This window comes from Mesoplodon bidens (assembly GCF_964165515.1).
Source record: "Mesoplodon bidens genome assembly, chromosome: 1".
NCBI classification, from domain to species: domain Eukaryota; kingdom Metazoa; phylum Chordata; class Mammalia; order Artiodactyla; family Ziphiidae; genus Mesoplodon; species Mesoplodon bidens.
In genome coordinates this window covers 109202027-109224408 of record NC_138176.1, presented here as the reverse complement: position 1 = coordinate 109224408, position 22382 = coordinate 109202027, and the positions used below count along the sequence as shown (strand labels likewise).

General features: G+C 47.6%; 1 protein-coding gene across 1 annotated transcript in view; it reads right to left on the bottom strand.

Moving 5' to 3' along the window:
• GALNT2 (polypeptide N-acetylgalactosaminyltransferase 2) overlaps positions 1-22382 on the bottom strand; it is a 178926-nt gene that overhangs the window by 71122 nt on the left and 85422 nt on the right. The window contains exon 2 of the mRNA XM_081252175.1: positions 15281-15374. Coding sequence (XP_081108301.1) covers positions 15281-15374 — 94 coding nt within the window. The remainder of the gene's footprint in view (positions 1-15280; positions 15375-22382) is intronic.

Genomic DNA, 22382 nt, shown 5'->3' with positions numbered 1-22382 from the left:
ATGTCCCTGTGGTTCCATTTCTCCCAGGGTCAGGAAGGGGCTCCCTGCGGGCACGACCAGCCTCCTGCTTTGCCCGCGGCCCGGGCTGATGGTGGGGAAGCGCATCTCTCAGAAGAAGGCCCGGCTCCCACACATGGTCTCCCACTGCTGATACCCACACCTGAGGACTGTTCTCGAACGCGCTGGACGTGGGTCCTAGACCTCCTTCCACTGGTTTACAGGCTTTTTCCAAATGGCGCCCTCTCAAGCCGGCCTCCTGTCCCCTCAGCCAGGAGCCACCGCAGAACCCGGGCCCCAGGGACAGGACCTCTGGCTCTGTGAACATTAATGACAGAGATCGGATCACCATTCTGGCCAGCTTTGCCCCTCGGCCCTCCACGGGGCAAGGCCTGTGAGCTCTTACTAAACCCTCCCTGACCCACCATTCACACAGAGCCCAGGCGAAACTGCGACACTAGAAGGCAGGGCTGTTTGGTCTTAATGCACTTACTCCGCTCTGCCAGCTGCCAGCAGCCAGTAGCCTCCCAGGGCAGCCACCTCCTCCAGGAAGCCTCCCTGGCGTCCCCAGCTGCAGCCCCTCCCCAGGGCCTTCCTCACTCTCTGCTCCATCCTGACAACGGCTTTCTCACACACCTATTGTCGCAGGGCTTCACAGGGTTTACCACCCCTCCATCTAATAACTAACTCAAAATCCCACCAAGGCTCACCTCTAACTGCTGTTTGCCCTGCTCTGCCGGCACCTCACCAGCTCATTGGTCCCCAGGAACCACGTGCCCTATCTGTTTACGGTCTGGACTCGGAGACGCATTCATTTAAAGCATCTGAGGTATCTTCAGCCGCTCAGCCTTCAATATTCTCCTAACAGCATCGTTGTAGGCTCTCCAGTCTGGATATCGAGGTCTAGATGGAGAGGCCGGAGATCAGCTCGGCTTCCTCTGCCTCCTGCCGGGGGGGTGGGGGGGCGCTGGGGCTGGACGACGGCTCAGCCCGTCGTCCCCACCCCCTGCCCCCCTGCTGGCCCCAAGCACCTCCCTCGCACGGTCACCTGCTCGGGGACCAGCCGCCCCACCCCGTTCTCTGCTTCTCCGGAGCCGACAGGGCTGGAACCCGCCGCACAGCACACGTTTAATGACTGTTTAAAACCACACCCTGCAAAGCCCACGTCCGACCTCAGCATCCCTTACAGCCTCAGATAGTTCTGTGGACGCACCCAGAGACCCAGGGCCCCGCGGTCACTCTGGCCTCCTCTTCTGCTCATCTGATGGGAGCTCCTCACCCAGCGGCCCCGAACCATCCAGGTGGGCAGCAGGAAAGGGCGCGGTGCAGCCGCTCCGGCCCTCCAGCAGAGACACACAACGTCCAGAGGCAGGAAGAAGCCGGGGCCCGGGGCAGCTGCCTCTGGGAGAAAAGGGCCAGGACCTGGAGAAAGGTGGGCGCTGGAAAGACGGCTTCCTGCCACCCCTGCCGTGGTCCCCTCCGCAGGACACACACCTGTCCACTGGCCGCCCCGCCCTCACCACCTGTGGCTCCCTGGCCCAGCAATTTCTCCTTTTCTTCCTTTCCCATCTCCGACTTACTTGGCCACTAACATTCTTCTTCTGTCACCCCTGCTGTCCCTCACAAGCCTTTGCACTTACTTTCTGGAACCCAGAGTCTCTTCTCTCTCCCCTTATCCACCCACCAGGCCTTGAGCTACACCTGTCTTTCCAGAATCTTTTTCTTCCTAGTGGAGTTTTGGGATTTCCCCTTCTTCCCATCTTAACCAGACTGCAGGCCAGCACAGCATCCCTGGAGCAGAGGCCAGCCGGGAATCACAACCACGCATGGTCCATGGAGCCTGCGCGGGGCGCGGAGGTCGGGGGGCCCCAGCTCTGTGCCCTGTGTGTTCAGGGCAAGGCTGGCTCATGCAGGGTCCTAAGTGCCACTCAGGACATCACTGCCATGAGAAAGCTCATTCTAGGCTCCTAACAACCAGTCCTCCAATTACCTTTTAGAAAAGACGTTTTTATATTCAAGAAACGGCTTGCCTTTGGATGACTTGTTCAATTAACTTTAAAATAAGTTTAAACATTTCCAAACACCATCATCTCTTTCTTAAAATTTTCATTTTTACTAAACCTCGTATTTAAAGAAACGATGTAAATCTATGAAAATGAACGTTCAATGGATTAACCCCACAAAACATATGGAAGCACCAAGACACATGTGGTCTTCAGATTAGAGACCGCTCAGGTGTGACAGTCCTTTGGGGGATCAGGACCCTGCTGACACACACCCTGAGGGCAGCCTCGTTGTCCACACCCACAGGCGCACGAAGGGAAGACAGGGCCCTGATGTTGGGGTCCCTCCAGCCAGGGGACGGGGCGTCTGGATGCTGTGCTGGCAGCACGGCCAGGCTGCAGATCTTCACTCAAGTCCTCCCCGGGAAGGACGGCTTAAACAAACTGAAAGCTAGCCTGTGTGAAACAGCAAGCCTCTTCTGGGAAAGGGGCTGAGGAGGGAAATAGAATGAATTCTAAGTCAAAGGACAAAGCTCTCCGATTTAGTTTAGCCTCTCAGTTCATCTCAGATTGAATGTAATTTTACTATGCTTAAAAGAAAAAAAATTCCTCATATTCTTCCTCTAGAAGGTCATAACGCTACACCACGAAAGAGAAGAACAGGGTGAGGCCGGGGTTACAAACAAATATATCCATTTCAATAACAAAGATATGTAAATAATACTTTATTATTTGTCACTGGATAGCTGGTATGACAGGCTTGTTCACCTGTGAGAAACTGTCTCCTGAAATAAGGGATCCTACACAATTCATTTTTAAGGATGAAAAAATAGAAAATTCAAAGGAGTGATTAAAAGATAGTTAGAAGAAAATATAAGAAAAAAATCAGACACTATAGGGTAAATACTCAACTTATTTAAAATTCTTTGTGCTGTCAAAATAACTAAAACCCACCATGAAAGAGTCTGATTTGCATTATGAGATCTACACCTGCCTTGAAGTCACGGAATCTTCCTATACGTATTTCTTTTCCAAATTTTCAATAGAAACTCCTCTCTCTCCCTCTATGTGTGATAGTGTCTAAACACAATAAATTTAGTTTGTTGTACATGGTTTTTCATCCCAAATATTAGTAAAAATGTCAAAGTGAACCTACAACGCAGAATTGGGGCTGATACTTGAAAGGCAGGAGGACAGAAAGAGGGCGTCGCTAACCAGGGCCCACAGGACAGGTGCTGCATACAGACTCAACGCAGCACACCATCACCCTGCAAAGTACATGTGACCACTACTGTTTCCACTGTACCTACTGGGCAAGTGAGACTTGGAAGTTAAACTAAAATGATGGAACCATGGCACTTCCCTAGTGGTCCAGTGGTTAAGACTCCGCACTCCCAACGCAGGGGACCTGGGTTCGATCCCTGGTCAGGGAACTAGATCCCACATGCCACAGCTGAGAGCCTCAACTAAAAAGATCCCTCACATGCAACGAAGATCCCGTGTGCCACAACTAAGACCCGGTGCAGCCAAATAAATAAATAAATATTAAAAAAAAAAAAAAGATGGAACCACAAGTCAAACCCGGGTCTCTCTCTTCCCAAAGCCGAGTTCCTTCCACTGCGGACGACAACTCACTCTGAAGTGGGTGGGATGGCAACCAAGCACCAGAGAGCGGCCTCACAGTGCAGGTCCCATTCCTTCCCCAGGGCACCCGCCCCCCCCCGCCCCGCCCCGGCCCAGTACATTCTGGGTGGAGGGCGTGGGGCCTCTCTTGAAGGCGGACATCATGTGCTGCTGGAGGCAGAAGGCCCCAGGGATGCACGTGTGAAAGTCTCTTCACTAAACCCCTAACATGAAGCCAGCTGGAGCTGCCGGCCTTGGTTCCCTTCTACAGCAACACTGCTTCCCTGCAACTTCCACTCTCCAGAGTCTCAAATAAAAGGAAAACGACGAGCCTCTCTTCTGTGGCACCTTTTCAAATATTTGGGCATCACGATCTCACTTCGCCCTTCTCGGCCCTCCGTAAAAACACCCATTTATTTTAAGCGCTCCTCATCGGACGCTGTTTCCAGCCTCCTGCCCATCTGAGTCACCATCATCTGGACCGACTCGAACTTACGAGCATCTCTAAACACCCTGTGCCCAGAACAGAACGAAATATTGGAGGGGTGGGTGACAGCACGGAGGGCACTGGACGCTACCGGAATTGTTTTGGGCGCTATATTTCTACTAACCCAGCTCAAAATCATGCTCTTTTAAGAGCTCCACCCCTTTTCCGGCTACCGACCTGATCTAAGTCCTCGGTTTTGCTTTCTTACTCATTGGAATGGGGGAAGGACAACAGAAGATTTGTTTTTTGGATTTTTTTAAAAATTAATTAATTGATTAATTCATGGCTACGTTGGGTCTTCGTTGCTGCGCGGGCTTTCTCTAGTTGAGGCGAGCGGGGGCTACTCTTCGTTATGGTGCGCGGGCTTTTCATTGCGGTGGCTCCTCGTTGCAGAGCACGGGCTCTAGGCACGCGGGCTTCAGTAGTTGGAGCACGCGGGTTCAGGAGTTGTGGCTCGCGGGCTTTAGAGCGCAGGCTCAGTAGTTGTGGCGCATGGGCTTAGTTGCTCCGTGGCATGTGGGATCTTCCTGGACCAGGGCTCGAACCCGTGTCCCCTGCATTAGCAGGCGGATTCTTAACCACTGTGTCACCAGGGAAGTCCACTGCTTGCTTTTGCGATGTTTCTCTCGGAATACTCAGAGGTACTTCTTTTCCTGGCAAGGACACTGTGCAGACCCGGGGTCTCAGGCCCGGGTCGCAGGAGCCGTGTGGTGTTAGCTGCCCTCCCGCCCCCAGGTGTCGCACGTGCTACCCAGGAGGATGTGCTCACAGCGTCCAGGTGCAGAGGCGAAGTGGAAGAGTGCTCAACCTTGAGAAGGAAGGAGACACTCACAAACGCTACCTACTACACGGAGGAACCCTGAGGACGCTGCACCAATGGAAACAAGCCAGTCACAGGAGAACAAATACCGTATGACTCTCCTGTATGCAAGGTGCCTGGAGGAGAGCGGGGAAGTAGATGGTGGGCCAGGGGCTGGGGAGGGGAACGGGGAGTCAGTGTTTAATGGGGACAGAGTCTCAGTTTGGGAAGATGAGAAAGTTCTGGAGAGGGATGACGGTGATGGTTGCAAGACAAGGTGAATGCACTCAATGCCACTGAACTGTGCACTTGAAAATGGTTAAATGGTAAATTTTATGTTATATATATCGTACCATAATTTTTAAAAAGCACAGTGCTGCAACCCACAAAACCCCGCAGAATGTAACAGGGAAGAGCTAAATGGGACTCCACATTGGATCTGTTTCTTTGACTTTAACCTTTGCTTTTTGTTGCTTTTGTTATTATAATCATAGACAATGGCCTGCCTCAGGGAACCCTGTCCACCTGTGGATGGCTGCAAGAAAAAAGAAACTAACACATCCCCTCTCGGAAGCTGGCCATTCCAGGAGATGTTTTGCAAGACTGATGGCCCTTTTACTTTATACTTCCTCATCCCCTCCCCCACCTTCTCTGTTCTCTAAAAGAAACTGGCATCCAGACCCCAATAAGATGGTTTGTCAGAAACACTAGTCTACCATCTGCTGCGAATAAAGTCGTATTCCTTGTCTCTGATTCACTGGCGAGCAGAGCGAGCTTGCACTTGGTAACAAGAAGGGGGAGAAGTCAGGGGAGCACTCTCCCCCAACCCTGCAGCGTTAGTACTGGAAAACCTGTTTGAGAAAATGTACAGTGGGAATTCTGGCCAATTCTATTCAAGGACTTCTAACTAATCTGCAACATCACTGGTTCAAGTCAAGTTTATCATATGGGCTGAATACACAACACAGGTGGCTCACCTCTCCTCTCTTCCAACAGCTGGGAAGCAGAAGAGCTAAGTGATGGTGAGCATCAGAGGCAACTCACAGCCGGGATTTAAGACCTGTTCCACACTTCGCCATTCCTATTTCATTCATCTTTACGTGAACGTGAGCAATTTCTGTTTTGAGACATCAACTGTCTTGGGTGATGAAGCAGCAGCGGGTGGGAGGCGGGGGTGAAGACCTAGCCAAGGATGGGAGGGACCTCCCGGGGACCCAAAACCTAATCAGGACTCTCCTTCCTCAACGCTCTCCCTACCTGCTCTCTGAGGCTCACCCCCTCCCACGAGGTTCCCAATGAACATGATGAGAATGACCCTGAGGTTTCATAAAGGCCAGAAGAAAATCTGCTCTCAAAGGCCACGTCTTCTAAGGATGGGAGCTCCCTGGCTCCCTCCACCCACAAGCCGTCCTCAAAGCCAGACCTCGGCCCTTCAACCCCTGGCTGGCCTGTTCCTTCACCGGTCCTTCTGCGTCACCACTACCCTGCCAACTGGTCTCACCAGTCAGATCAGAGATGCTGCGAAGACAAGAGGAGAGGATACAGGAGGGAGAATTACGAGGAGAAACCGATTTTCAGACCCAAGGGCTTTTTTCTGCACACAGGAAAAAAAAGATAAAACTCATCTCCATCAGATAGATTTTCAAAAATAAAAAACTGACAAATAAATACTCCATTTGAAACAACACTTTAAAAATCAGCATTGAGGGCTTCCCTGGTGGCGCAGTGTTGAGAGTCCACCTGCCGATGCAGGGGACACGGGTTCGTGCCCCGGTCCGGGAAGATCCCACATGCCGCGGAGCGGCTGGGCCCGTGAGCCATGGCCGCTGAGCCTTCGCGTCCGGAGACTGTGCTCTGCAACGGGAGAGGCCACAACAGTGAGAGGCCCGCGTACCAGAAAAAAAAAAAATCAGCATTGAAAAAAAAAATTCAGTGGTTCAAGCTGGAAAACATGATGCTGAATTAGAAACAATAATCACGGAATCTAAGGGCAAACATCCTCCACCCTGGACCTGCAATGTGGAGCAAATGATTTTGCTCATAGGGTGAGTGGTTAAAAAAGGTTGGAGGCCATTGCCTGGGGGTGTTCCTGCTGTCTTATATCAGGCTCTCCATCTGCCAGTGGATTTCCTGGCCACGTTGGACTGAGTGCTACCTCCTCCCATCCATCCGTCTACACATACCAGATACCCAACACCTAGAACACAGGAAGCCGCTGAGTTCCTGAACAGCCTACTCACAGAGTGGAAAGTGCTGTGACCATAGTTCCTTGCAGACCACAGAATTCTGGCTGTGCCCATGATTCTTGGGGAAAATGTATTTCTTAACCACAACAAAATAGTTTGTAAAGGAAAAAAAATCATGTGTATGATGGCTGAGTAAAAAAAAGGTTTCAACAAAAAAAAGAAGATAAAGTCCTTCAAAGGCAAAATAAAAGGACATGGTGCATTCATCAAAGGTTATTAGTAATAACCTAAAATAAGAGGAAAACCAGTACATTCCTATCTCTTTGAAGATAGGGAAATCAACTGTATAACAGTTAAGGACATGAAAGCCCGGGTCAATGCTGCATTGATTTTAACTATGGGGTCTGACTCTAAGTGGTCACGTCTAGGACATGCCCTGAACATGGCTTCTCCCCCACTCCCCACATATGCCTTAAAATTCAAGAGAACACTTGGTTTTGCTAATAGGAGACAACCCACAGGAAATCTCTCATTAATCCACACAGCAGAAGTACATCCTATTATTATAATAAAGAAATGCTTAAGAGCTAACTCTTCCATTCAGATATGCTCTCCACTGCGCAGGGAATGCCTATCACATAGGCAGGAACTGTGGCTCGGGGCTTCGGAGCCGGGGGGAGGGAGGGGGCAGACCTGATGGAGACATCTAACGCACACACACGCTCCCAAGTCTAGTGCAGCTGGGACATGTGGAGGGTGTAACACAGGAGGGTCTGGACTCCCTGGGCTGACGCCGTCCCTCCCCAAAAAGAAACGCTAACAATCATATTCTCTGTCACCATCAAAGCAAAATTTCATGAACTAACTTCCTGGTTCCAGTCCTGCATGTAAAGAGTCTGGAAGTCATCACTCCATCCTAACAAATAAAAAGCTAAACAAGCTGAAAAGTCAAGTCCTCATAGATCCCTCAGAGAAGTGAGCTCACAGGGCAAACTGCTGCTCCCAGAACTGGGGAAACCAGCAGGGGAATACAGAGGGTCAAAATTTCTGGGGCAGCAAGTTCTGCAGGAGGTAAAGCCGGGGAGGGACCTGAGCTGCAGAATGAACCACCGGAGGCTCACTGTGGGTGAGCCTGACGGGTAAGAACTCTGGTGGGGGAGGCCCAAGGACCCCACAGTTCCGTGACTTTTACCCTTCAGGCCTCCAGTGGCGGGGGGAAGGAGACGTTCTGAAATAGCAGAAGCACTCCGTTGTTAACAAGGCCAGGCCTCAAGAGAGCTAATCAATCCGGAGGAAGGGGAATGCCCAGCTTCGGGGGACTCTAACCATCCTGTCCCACCTGAGTGGCAGGACAGCTGAGCAGCAGTTGTGAAGCTGACACCTGGGGCGCAGGCTCACTAGGAGACTGACACCTGCCACATAAGGACAGCACGCCTCCCCTCCCCCACACTTTATCAGCATATCCCCAAAGGCCTGGTTACTGGGGTTCTTTTTACCTAGGACATCGTATCTGGGTTTCTAAGAAAAAATTACAAGGCACACTAAAAGGCAAAAGCATAGTGTGAAGAGACAAAGCAAGCACCAAAACCAGACTCAGATATGGCAGGATGTTGGAATTATCAGACCAGGATTTAAAGCAACTATGATTACTACGTTAAGGGCTCTAATGAAAAAAGTAGACAATATGGAAGGACAAATGAATACTGTAAGCAAAGAGATGAAAATTCTAAGGAAGGATTGTAAAAAAATGCTAGAGGTTAAAAACACTAACAGAAATGAAGAATGAGTTTGAGAGGCTCACTGGGAGACTGGCCATGGCTGATGTGAGAACCTCATGGCTTGAGGCTATGACAATAGAAACTTCCCAAATAAAAAGCATAGATTAAAGAAAAAAGATTGAAAAAAAAAAAGAAGCCCCAAACAAAACAAAACAGAATACTTAAGAACTGTGGGACAACCACAAAAGGTGTGTAATGGGAATACCAGGAGAAGAGAGAAAGGAATAGAAATATTTGCAGCAATAATAACTGAGAATTTCCTCAAGGTTAATGTCAGACACGAAACCACAGATCCAGGAAGCTCAGAGAACACCATGCAGGATAAATACCAAAAAAACTGCACCCAGGCACAGCATATTCAAACTGTAGAAAATTAATGATAAAGAAAAAAAATCTTGAAAGAAGACAGAGGGGAAAAATACCGCTTTAGAGAAACAAAGGTATGAATTACATCCAACTCCTCAGAAACAACGCAAGCAAGAAGTGAATGCAATGAAATAACTCAAGGATTGAGAGAAAAATTCATCAACCTAGAATTCTGGACCCTGTGAAATTAATCTCTAAGAGTGAAGGAGAAATAAGGACTTTCTCAAAATTGAGGGAATCTGTTGCCGGTAGACCTGCTTTGCAAGAAACGTTAAAAGAAGCTCTTCAGAGAGGAAAATGATTTAGGTCAGAAATGCAGCTCTCCATAAAGAAAGGAAGAGAATCAGAGAAGGAATAAGTGAAAGTAAAATTACACTTGGAATTTTTCTTATTTCTTTTAATAAATTTATTTTATTTATTTATCTTTGGCTGCATTGGGTCTTTGTTGCTGCGTGTGGGCTTTCTCTAGTTGTGGCGAGCGGGGGTTACTCTTCATTGCGGTACACGGGCTTCTCACTGTGGTGGCTTCTCTTGTTGCAGAGCATGAGCTCTAGGCGCGCAGGCTTCAGCAGTTGTGGCACACGGGCTTAGTTGCTCCGCGGCATGTGGGATCTTCCTGGACCAGGGCTCGAACCCGTGTTCCCTGCATTAGCAGGTGGATTCTTAACCACTGTGCCACCAGGGAAGTCCCATTTTTCTTATTCTTAATTGATCTAACAGATAACAGTTTGCTCAAAATAATAATAGCAACTGTGTATTTGATTCTGTATGCTTATATATGTTTATATATATGAATGGCGTATGAAATGAATGACAGCAATGATACAAAGAATGGGAGGGAGAGATTCATAATATTTTGCTGTAAGACACTTGTGCTAACTGTGAAGCAGGACAGTGTTGTTTGAAGTTAGACTTGGATTAGCTGTAAAAAAAAAAAAAAAGGTAAAAAAGGGAGAAAATGGAATCATATAAAATGTTCAATTAAAACTACCAAAGGCAGGGATTTCCCTGGTGTCGCAGTGGTTAAGAATCCGCCTGCCAATGCAGGGGACATGGGTTCGATCCCTGGTCCGGGAAGATCCCACGTGCCGCAGAACAGCTAAGCCCGGGAGCCACAACGACTGAGCGTGTGCACTAGAACCCGTGAGCCACAACTACCGAAGCCCACAAGCCCATGCTCCTCAACAAGAGAAGCCACCACAATGAGAAGCCCAGGCACCGCAATGAAGAGTAGCCCCCACACGCTGCAACTAGAGAAAGCCCACGTGCAGCAACGAAGACCCAACGCAGCCATAAATAAGTAAAGAAAATTTATATTAAAAAAAAACTATAGGGCTTCCCTGGTGGCACAGTGGTTGGGAGTCCACCTGCTGATGCAGGGGACACGGCTTCGTGCCCCGGTCCGGGAATATCCCACATGCCGCGGAGCGGCTCGGCCCATGAGCCATGGCTGCTGAGCCTACGCATCCGGAGCCTGTGCTCCGTAACAGGAGAGGCCGCAGCAGTGAGAGGCCCACGTACCGCAAATAAATAAATAAATAAATAAATAATAAAAGGCAGAAAAAGAGTAGAAGACAAAAGAACATAGAAAAAGGGCAAGGAATAGAAAAGAATAACAAATATGGTAGACATTAATACAACTATATTAATAATCACTTTACATTGTCAGTGGTCTAAATACACCAATTAAAAGACAGAGATTGTCAGAATGGATCAAAAAACAAGACCCAACTAACTACATGCTGCCTACAAGAAATCCACTTTAAATATAAAGACACACATAGATGAAAAGTAAAGGGATGGCAAAGAGATACCATTCTAATACTAATCAAAAGATGGCAGAAGGAGCTACATTAGCTTCAGACAGAACAAACTTCACAACAAGGAAAGTTACCAGGAATAAAGGAGGGCAATATGTAATGATAAAGAGGTCAATTTGCCAAGATGACCTAACAATCTTTCATGTGTATGTGCCTAACAAGAGCATTAAAACACATGAGATAAAAACTTAGAAACCTGCAAGGAGGAACAGATGAAGCCACTATCATAGCTGGAGACTTCTCTCTCAGGAAGGGACAGATCCAGCAGGCAGAAAATCAGTAAGGACACAGGCGAACTCAACACCACCATCAACCAACTGGTGATATAACTGACATTCATCCAACAGGAGAATACACATTCTTCCAAGCTCACATGGAACAGTCACCAAGACAGACCACATCCTGGGCCATAAAACACACCTGAACACATTTAAAAGAACACAGATCATACAATATCTGCTTTAAGACCACAGTGGAACTAAAAATCAATATTGGAAAACCTCAAATTACTTAGACTTTCAACAACATACTTATAAATAATGTACAGGTTAAGAACAAATCTTAAAGAAATTAAAAATATTTTGAACCAAATAAGAATGAAAATACAGCTTATCAAAATTTGTGTAATGTAGTGAAATCAGTGCTTGGCAGGAAACTGACAGCACTGAATACAATATGGAAAAGAAGAAAGACTTGAAATCAATCATCTAAGCTTCTACCTCAGAAAACTAGAAAAAGAAGAGCAGAATAAATCCTAAGTAAACAAAAGAAAATAAATAATAAAAATTATAAATCTAAGAAATAGGAAAAAAACCCTGAAAACTGGTTCTTTGAAAAGATTAATAAAATCAATAAGCCTCTAGCCAGGCTAACTATGAAAAAAAGATAGAAGACAGAAGTTAGAATATGAGAAATGAAAGAGGGGACATCAATACAGATCCCATGGACATTAAAAGGAGAATAAAGGAATACTATGAACACCTCTACGCCTGCAAATTTGATAACCTAGATGAATGGACCAATTTCTTGAAAGACAAAATCTCCATAACTAGGACAGGAAAAAATAGATAATTTCAACAGGGCTATATATATTTTAAAAATTGAATCAACAATTATTAACCTCCAAAAACAAACAGCACTGGGCCCAGCTGAGTTCATTGGTGAATTCTACCAAACATTTAAGGAAGAAATTATACTAATTCTCTACAATCTCTTCCAGAAGATAGAAGCAGCGGGAACACTTCCTACCTTATCCTATTAGGCCAGCATTACCCTATTAACAAAACCAGACAAGAAAAGAAAACTATAAACCAACACCTCTTGTGAATATAGATGCAAAAATCCTCAACAAAATATCGGCAAATTGAATCCAACAATGTATAAAAAAGGACGGTACACCATGACCAAGTAGGATTTATCCCAGGTATGCAAGTCTGGTTCAATATGAAAATTAATTAATGTAATCTACCACATTAAGAAGTTAAAGAAGGAAAGTCACATGATCATATTAATAGATGCAGAAAAAGCATTTGACAAAATTCAACACTCATTCATGAATAAAAACTCTCAGCAAACTAGGAATAGAGGGGAAACATCCTCAACTTGATAAAGAGCATCTAAAAAACCCCTTCAGCTAACACCATATTTAATGGTGAGAAACTAAAAGCTTTCCTGCTAAGATCAGGAACAAGGCAAGGATGTCCTCCCTCATCTCTCCTTTTCAACATCATACTAGAAGTCCTAGCTAATGCAGTAAGACAAGAAAAGGGAACGAAAGGTATAATATAGATTGGGAAGGAAGAAACAAAACTGTCTTTGTTTGCAGGTGACATGGCTGTCTAGGTAGAAAATCTGAAAGAATCAACAAACAAAAAAATTCCTGGAAATGATTAAGTAATTATAGCAATCCTTGTTATAATTGAAGGGTACAAGTTAAATATACAAAAGTCAATTGCTTTCTTCTTATATATGAAGAATGAACAAGTGGAATTTAAAATTAAAAGCACAATACCATTTACATTAGCATCCCCCAAATCAAAATACTTTGGTACAAGTCTAACAAAATAGGCACAAAATGTATATGACCAAAACTATAAAACTCTGATGAAACAATTTAAAAAGAACTAAATAAATGGAGAGATATTCCATGTTCATGGATAGGAAGACTCAATATTGTCAAGATGTCAGTTCTTACTAACTTGATCTGTAGATTCAACACAATCCAAATCAAAATCCCAGCAAGCTATATTCTGTGGGTATCAACAAACTAATTCTAAAGTTTACATGAAAAGGCAAAACAAACAGCCAAACAAAAAAAACCCAGAAAAGTCAACACAATACTGAAGGGAAAGAACAAGGTTGGAGGACTGACATTACTCAACTTCAAGACCAAATATAAATCTAAAGTAATCAAGACAACATAGTACTGGGCAAAGAACAGACAAATAGGTCTATGGAAGAGAAAACAGAGCCCAGAAATAGACCCACATAAATATAGTCAACTGACTTTTGACAAAGGAGCAAAGGCAGCACAATGAAACAACCATGGCCTTTTCAACAGTAACACTGGAACAACTGGATATCCACATGCAAGAAAAAAAAAAATCTAGATACAGACCTTACAACCAAATGGATCACAGACATAAATATGAAACACAAAATGATAAAACTCCTAGAAGACAGCATAGGAAAAAAATCTAGGTAACCTTGGGTATAGCGATGACTTTTTAGATACACTGAAGGCATAATCTACAAAAGAACTCATAAAGCTAAACTTCACTAAATTAAAACTTTCTGCTCTGGGAAGGACGCTGTCAAGAGAATAAGAAGACAAGCCACAGACTGAGGGAAAATATTTGCAATCACACATCTGATAAAGGACTATTATCCAAAATACTCAAAGAACTCTTAAAAGTCAACAATAAGAAAAGGAGCAACCCGTTTAAAACATGGGCAGAAGACCTGAGCGGACACTTCCACAAAGTTTTACAGATTAGGGAATTGCAAATTAAAACATCAATAAGCTACCACTTCCAAACTATTAGAAGGGCCACAATAAAAAAACAAAAAAACAAAAAACAGAACTGTGACAATACCAATTGCTGGTGAGGATGTGGAGCAAAACAAACTCTAATTCATTGCTGGTGCGAGTGCAAAATGGTGCAACCACTTTGGAAGATAGTTTGGCAGTTTCTTATAAATATAAATGTATTCCTACCATATGATCCAGCAGTGGCACTCCTTGTATTTACCCAAATGAATTGAAAACTTATGTCCACACAAAAAAACTGCACACAGATGTTTACAGCAGCTTTATTCATAACTGCCAAAACTTGGAAGCAACCAAGATGTCCTCTGTAGGTGAATGGATAAATAAATTGTGATATATCCGGACAACAGAATACAATTCAGCGATAAAAACAAAAGTGCTACCAAGCCGTGAAAAGACATAGATTAACGCTCAATGCATGTTACTAAGTGGAAGAAGCCAGTCTGAAAAGGCTACGTCTGATCTGATTCCAACTATGTGCCATTTTGGAAAAGGCAAAAACCAGGGAGACAGTAAAAGGATCGGTGGTTGCCAGGGATTGGGGGAAGAAGGGATGAATAGGCAGAGCACAAAGGAGTTTTAGGTCAGTGAAACTACTCTGTAGGATACCGTAGTGGTGAATTCACGTCACTGAATATACAACACCATGAGTGAGTCCTAATGGAAACTATGGACGCTGGGTGATGATGATGCATTAGTGTTGGTTCACTGATTATAACAAATGTCCCATCTCGTGGGGGATGTTGATAGTGGCGGAGTCTGTGCACGGGGGGCGGGGGGGGGTCTATGGAAACCTCTGTACTTTCTGCTCAATTTTGCTGCGAACCTAAAACTGCTCTAAAAAAATAAAGTCTCTTAAAAAAACAAAAATCTGTGAACCGATACATCCCATCCTGTATTTTTTAGTTTATTCTACTGATATTTTTTCTTCCAAGAAATTTTTGTCACCTCCCAGTAAAACTCATTTCACCACCCACTAAGGGCCTGAAGGAAGACAGCAAAACATTGCTCTAGGGCCGTGTCTGCAGCTGCCCTAGGAAATGCATTCCCTACCCCACAGGCGATACACTCCAGATGCCACATTCAGCTCATTCACAGTTAGTGGGCAAGACAGGTCCCCACCACCCACCAGCAGCCCAAGGCTGGCCTGGCCCTGGGAGCTGCTGCAGTACCTGGAGGGAGGGTCTCCATGCTCTGTGCTTTCTCATCCCCGTTGCTGTGATGAAGGTCTTTCTTTTTAATTGGGTCAATGTCATTCCAGTCCTCCTGGGGGAGCAAAGACACCAAATGAGTCGACAGGTTCCTGGAGCCCCCCTTCATTCATCAGGTCAATAAACAATGAGTCCTCCCATCTGGAGGACTGCACCCCAGACCTGCTCAGTGGTGGAGACCCAAGGACAGAAGTGACTCTGTCCAAGTTCTTGGCGTGAACTTTCCAAGGAAGGACCTGAGTTTCTCTCTCCATTTTCTATGTGTATCACTTACCTATGGAAAGAAATACTCTGGAAACTCCCTGGGCTTTGAGGATCTGGGAGGGTGGGGAAGGGAGATAGGGAAACTGGATGAAATAAGAGAATTCAATAGTGGTTAAATCAAAGCCATTAAAATAAGGGTAGCTCTCCAGACGCCTTCTATGGCTTAAGGGCACCTTAGGACCAGAGTCTCCCTCAGGGCCATTGAGCCCTGCTCAGAGGTTGTTAAATGATTCCTTTCATCCCACTGAATAACAGCGGAGGAAGGGCAAAGGATGGCGGAGCTTTTCCTCCGCTCCTCTAGAAGGGCTGCCAGTGGAAGAGAGCTGCAAACTAAGGGCTTAATGTAAAACCAGAAGAAGAGAGACGCTCTGGTAGAATTTATTCAACTCATCTGCACGAACAATTTAACCTATCAACATTAATCAAACAACCCCATGACCACAGAGCTAAATATATTTTTCAACCACTTGGGATCTGATTTCTGTGAATATAATAAGAAAGGTTTCTGTATATAACCCAAATAAGAAATACCCCACGGCTAGTAATTTTCCCACACAGACTTTGGTGGGCCAAGCGCTGTCAACTGGCCATTTCCCCAGCAGATGCTATTAGGATGCTGGCGGCCTTAGGTCCCCTCCCTCAGGGGAGACCCAGCCAGTTCTGCTCAGGTTTGTTCCACTAACATTCCTCCAACCAGCATGGGCTGCGTGACCGCTGGGGACATTTTGGCTCTTAACTGGATGTGAAGCACGATCTGCAGGAAGCGTTAATTCTCAGGGGCTAGGCCAAATCAGACATCTTTTTCCCAAAGGCAACTTGCTCTGCCAATAATCTGCATTTTTACTTAAAAAGTAGAGTAATTAAAGAGAAACGGCCTAAATCTCCTCCTCTGGAGGCCAGCTTTTCCTTCAGCTGCTTCTGAGGTGAAGTGAAGCTGGTTTATCCCCTTAAGGCCACCATGGGGATGATGGGCGGGGGGCACTGGGAGGATGACTCCCTGTAGACACAGTGCGCAGGTCAGGAAGGCCCTGCACCTAGGTGGTCCTAGCCCACCCCGGCAACCTGTCACAAGGCCTTCTCAGGCTTTCAAGGGGCCCAGTGCTCTGACTTTTGAAGATCCTAGCCCACATTGTAACAAATGTATTAAAATGCATCTGTATCCCAATTTAAATACTTTTTGCTGTGAAAAAAATTTTTGAATTGTGATTTGGCTTTGGAGATGACTTGGTTATAAATAAACTTTCAATTTACTATTGGCAAAGATTTCCAGGCAATCTTGGCACCTGCAATGGAGTGAGAGAATCTGACCTACTCTCTGCCTTCACGATATAAAGAAACATGCGAACACTAAATCCAGCAAGTAATGAAGTTAGCAGAGTCACACTGGGTAGACTTCTAATTAAGCTTATTAATATTTATTTTGCAGCTTGCTTGTAACATTTTGTGGCTAACAACTTTTTCCCTCAGGCATCTGGCCTACTACATACACTGGCTAACGGATCACACCATTTAACCTTGTACTCGAATAAAATCGAAAGTGAATGAAAAAAAAAAGTGAACATTGCTGGTGTGGCCACCGCACTGTAATATTCACCAAATCAACATCTGTAAGTCAATCATCAATGTTTTCTTAGAAAATAAATGTCTCCTTCTTCCCACAAACAAGATTGACTAGTCCATATGTAACACTCCCTAACCTGTCTCCCCTCCCCGCCCCCACTCCCCGGGACAATGAACTGAGTCCACCATAAAACTAAGGTCGAGGATGAGGACCTGCTATATAACGAGGGCACCGCAAAGTCCCAGTAGGCAACATGATGCTAAGTGCTATTTATGAATGCCTACTAGGCACCAGGCACTGTACAAAGATACTTTTTCATCCTGGCAACAAGCCTGCCATTTTATAATTCCTACCTTACAATGGGGACACAGAAGATCAGAGAGGTTATGCAAATTGTCCAGGTTACACAGTGGGCGAGCAGCTCGAGTTGGCCCTTTATAAATCAGGATGGGGATGGCAGCCCAGGGCTCAGTTTGAACCAAGTTACAAGAGCCTGATTCTCACAATGTCATAAAAATCCCAAGAATACGTTTCTAGGGAGTCATCCACAAAGGACTGTTTTGTTCTGGACTCCAAGTCAAAAAGTGCAAATCACCATGTTCACTACCAATTCCCAGAGTGGGGGGGGGAGGAAGGGGGGAGGAGAATGAGGGGAGAGGAGGAGGAGAGGGAGGAGGGGAGGGGGAGGGGAGGGGAGGAGGAGAGGGTGGAGGAGGGGAGGGGGAGAGTGGAGGAGGGGAGGGGGGGTGGAGGAGGGGAGGAGGGAGGGGAGGGGAGGAGGTGGGGGAGGGGGAGGGTGGAGGAGGGGAGGGGAGGAGTGAGGAGGGGGAAGAGGGGAGGGGAGGGAGAGGAGGAGGGTGGAGGAGAATGAGGGGAGAGGAGGAGGAGGGGAGGAAGGGGAGGGGAGGAGGGGAGGGAAGGAAGGAGGGGAGGGGAGGAAGGGGAGGGAGCGGGAGGGAGAGGAGGAGGGGAGGAGGGGGAGGAGGGGGAGAGGATGGGGAGAGGAGGGGGAGGGAGGGGAGGGGGAGGAGGAAGGTGCAGGGGAAGGAGGGAGAACACCTCTGCCGCTAATACAGGGCACTTCCTAGGTGCCCAGCCCCATTCTAGACCCTGCCCACAAGTTCATCCTCCTTATGGCACTAGTACTGCCCCATTCTACAGATGAGGAAGCTGGTGCACTGAACACTGAGTCACACAGAACACACAGTGAGGTTAGAGATGAGCCGCAGGAAATTTAGTGCTGGAGCCTCCAGGGTCTCGATCATCCCAGTGCCACACCCTCGGAGAATACAGCTCCCCTCCAGCACCAAGGCGGCCCAAAGTAGAGGAAAACAGTGCATTTCCCACTCAGAACACGTCAGGTCACTATAAATTCCTCTAGTTCGGGCCGGCCCACCTGATCCACCGGCTGAGACGGTGCCCGCACGACCGCCTGCCACCCGCCTGTCATACCTGCTCTGCCTGTCACCGCCCCGCGCCTCTGCCGGACGTTAGGGAAGGGCCGAGGGCCCAGGGGACACCCCCGTGGGACAGCATGGCCCGTGCCCCTGTCACCGCCCCTCAGCAGAGAGTCCGGACTGGACCCCACAAGAGAAACAAGGCAACAGAACGACAGGGAGGAGAGGCGAGACACTCAGCGACTTGAGACTCGTGCTCTGGAAACGTCACTCTGGTCGTGGTGAGGGGGAGATGGAGGGGCCAGGAGAGGGGCCAGGAGGCCCGAAGGGCGAGGCAGCCAGGGAGGGGCGGCACAGCTGGCAGGGGGTGACAGTCACCCACAAGAAACGGGGGAAGTCGTTTGGGTGGGGGAGGGGTGGCGCCTGGAAGTGAAGACCGGTCTGTTCTGGAAATGCTGGGGTTACCGCGAGATACCAAGAGGCGGAAGAGAGATGGGGACCGGTGACTGGAGCTCTAGAATGGCCGGGGGGGGGCGGGGTTGACCCGAGTGAGGACAGGGTCCAGGGTGGCAGGAGAGGCCAGCATTTCAGGCACAAGTAGGACCCACAGCACGGCCTGCGAGCCAGAGCCTCGGGTTCTGGCCACGGCTCTGCCGGTGACCCTGGGGGGCTGAGCAAGTGGCCTGTCTTCTCGAAGGCAGGGACAGGGGCTAAGCGCCTGGAGGTGCCCTCGGAGTCCCAGGGAGCAGGCCCTCGCAGGAGCACTTGATCACTCGTCCTACTTGTAATCTGCTAAGGGTCGGTATCTAGAAGCACTGCAGGTGTCCTTTCAAGGTAGGGGCTTGGGTACATTTCTTTTGTACCCACAAAAGCGTGGCGGTGGTCTTAGGGTAACTGCTCAATAATAAATGCAGCTGAAGAAAACCCTCATCCTATTTACTCAGATTGATTTAACTGGCTTTGCTCACTTTGCAGTGGAAGCTTTTCATTACAACCATCGCCCTCCCATACATTTGCATACGTTATAAGACTAATTTACACCAGTGGAGGCTCCGTTTAAAAATGGAAATGCACCGAATACAAACATATGGAGAGGCTCTCTCGCCCAGTACCTGCTGGTATCCAGGACCCGCCACAACTGAGCTGTTGGTTTTCTCTGAGTTCAGAGACGCAGGGACAGACAGGTCCTCTTTTTAGTGACAACCATAAACTGCTGGGATTAGAGGAGTAATGATGTGGTTTGATGCTGGGTCAAAAGTTGCAGAGAATTCAAAGCCTGTGATCTGATCCGTAAGTCTGCTATTATTTCCCAGGATGCAGACCCATCTCTGCTTTGCTTCTCCTGCCCTCAGAGGGATGCTGATACTATGAATACGTAATGACTCACCCACACACAGAAGATGCTGCAGACAAATGCAGACCAGGGAAGGCTCGCTGGTTCTCACTGAAAACTGAATTCTGTCAGGAAATGTAACCCGAGAACTAGGACTCTCTACCGACCAGACTGAGAGGACGCCGCTGCCCCTCTGCTCGACTTTACAGCCTTGGCTGCTACATCCACATGCAGCCTCCGGAAAGACCCAGAGAGCCTCGACTAGGGCACTGAGACCCTCTCTTCCTTGTTAGATGGCATTTGGGCCAGATACTGCAAATGCTAATTCCTCCTACTCACTAACTTACCTAGCTGGTAGCTATTATTATTAGATATTTGAATTTGGTTAGTTTTCAGTCCAAGAGCCCAAGGCATGCATTATTCTTACAGACGCATACAACAGAAACAGTCTATTACCTGAAGCACAAGAGGAATTAAATCAGGCCATGAGTGAGACCAAATGAAAATAAACGACTGAGGAACGTCTATTTATCTACCATAATTAAAGAGTTCGGCTGACAAAATCCATTCTAAGTAGGTAAAGCAGCAACGACTTTTAACAAAATGACGTTATTTTCAGAAACAGTAAATCCGATAGGTTGGTTTCTTGAACAGTTATGAAAATTAAGTGTAAATATAGGTTTAGTTATTAAAATAGTTTTCTCCACTCTATTCCCAATGTGATCTGTCTCTGTTTCAAAATAAGAGGAAATAGGGACTTCCCTGGTGGCGCAGTGGTGAAGAATCCGCCTGCCAATGCAGGGGACACAGGTTCGAGCCCCAGTCTGGGAAGATCCCACATGCCATGGAGCAACTAAGCCCGTGCGCCGCAACTACTGAGCCCATGCTCTGGAGCCCACGAGCCACAACTACTGAGCCCGAGTGCCACAACTACTGAGCCTGTGCTCTAGAGCCTGCAAGCCACAACTACTGAAGCCCGTGTGCCACAGCTACTGAGCCCGCATGCCACAGCTACTGAAGCCCGCGAGCCACAACTGCTGAGCCCGTGCACCGCCAACGGAAGAGTAGCCCCTGCTCGCCGCAACTAGAGAAAGCCCGCGCGCAGCAATGAAGACCCAACACAGTGGAAAAAAAAAAAAAAAAAAGAGGAAATAAATAAAATGCACGCTTGGTTTTTGCCAGAGACAAAGTACCAGTCCCGGCGGTGGGTGGGCCAGGGCCAAGAGGGAAGGGGGTGGGACAGAGGCGGGGAGGCCGCCGTGGGAGGGGTGGGCACAGCCGGCTGGCAGGTCTGGCCCTGAGGCTCGGCAGACAGCCGCCAACTTGTTAAGGGCACTAGGCCAACCCTCACGTCACAGATGAGGAGAGAACCAGAAGGGCCAGGTGACTTCTTGTGTTCCCACCTGCTGCCAAACCAACCCCCTCAAAACTGAGTAACTTAAAACAGAAAGCACTTAGTATCTTGCACAGCTTCAGAGGGTCAAGAATCTGGCTGGATCCGGCCCACAGTCTCTCGTGAGCCCACGAGTCAGCCGGGGCTGCCGCCATCTGAAGGTCCGACGGGGCCCAGGGATGCTTCCAGGACGGGTCCCTCCAGGGCTGCTGACTGGAGGCCCAGTTCTTCACCAAGGACTCACCCACAGCCGCTGGCCTCCCCCAGTAAGTGACCTGGGAGGGGAAGAGGGGCAGGGGAGGTGGAGTCGAGGGAGAGAGGAGGACCCCAGGCCCGGTCCTGGAAACCACAGGTGGTCGCAGCTCCGCGTCATCCATGAGAGGCGCGTCACCAGTCCAGTCCAGCCCGCACCCAAGACGAGGGGCCTAGACCCCCTGGCGAGAGGAGGTGCACAGACTCTAAAACCACCAGGTTCACCGACGCCGTAAGACTTGACAGTGGCAGCGATGAGGCCAAAGTATCCCGCAGGCAGACAGAACACCACTGTACCCCGACGGCGATTCGCGTGTGCAAGTCTGTGCAGTAAAAATGTCATTCCACCTCACGCTGCCCTCTTACCCACCGCCCAATATAAAGACTATTCCCGCCTACGGTAACGTGTTTGAATTACGAACCACCACCAAAATAAACATGCCTACACATGGGAAAACTAGATAACAAAGAATAAATGTATACAGCTAAACCATCAACGGCTGCCTTCATTAAGTTTAAATGCCTAATGCTTTATTTGTTAGCAAAGGTAAAAACATCGCTGGGGAGGAAAAAAGAAAACAGGTTGCTTTCACTCTCCACTTATGGAAATAACATTTTGTCACCGTCAAATTCCTTCAGCTGACTAGACCGTATGCTCAGAGGCAGATCAAGTTATCAAATACACCATCTGAATGACTACTTGATTCCTTTCTCATCAATTGTCTACTTTTCACTGTTATTTGATGACTGTTCAGTGATTACCACCACTGTGACCAAGCTGTACAGCAACATGCCAGGTTGGGGAAAGAAAGCCAGGTTGCCAGATGTGTTAAAAAGATGCGATAATTTCTATTTCCACAGCC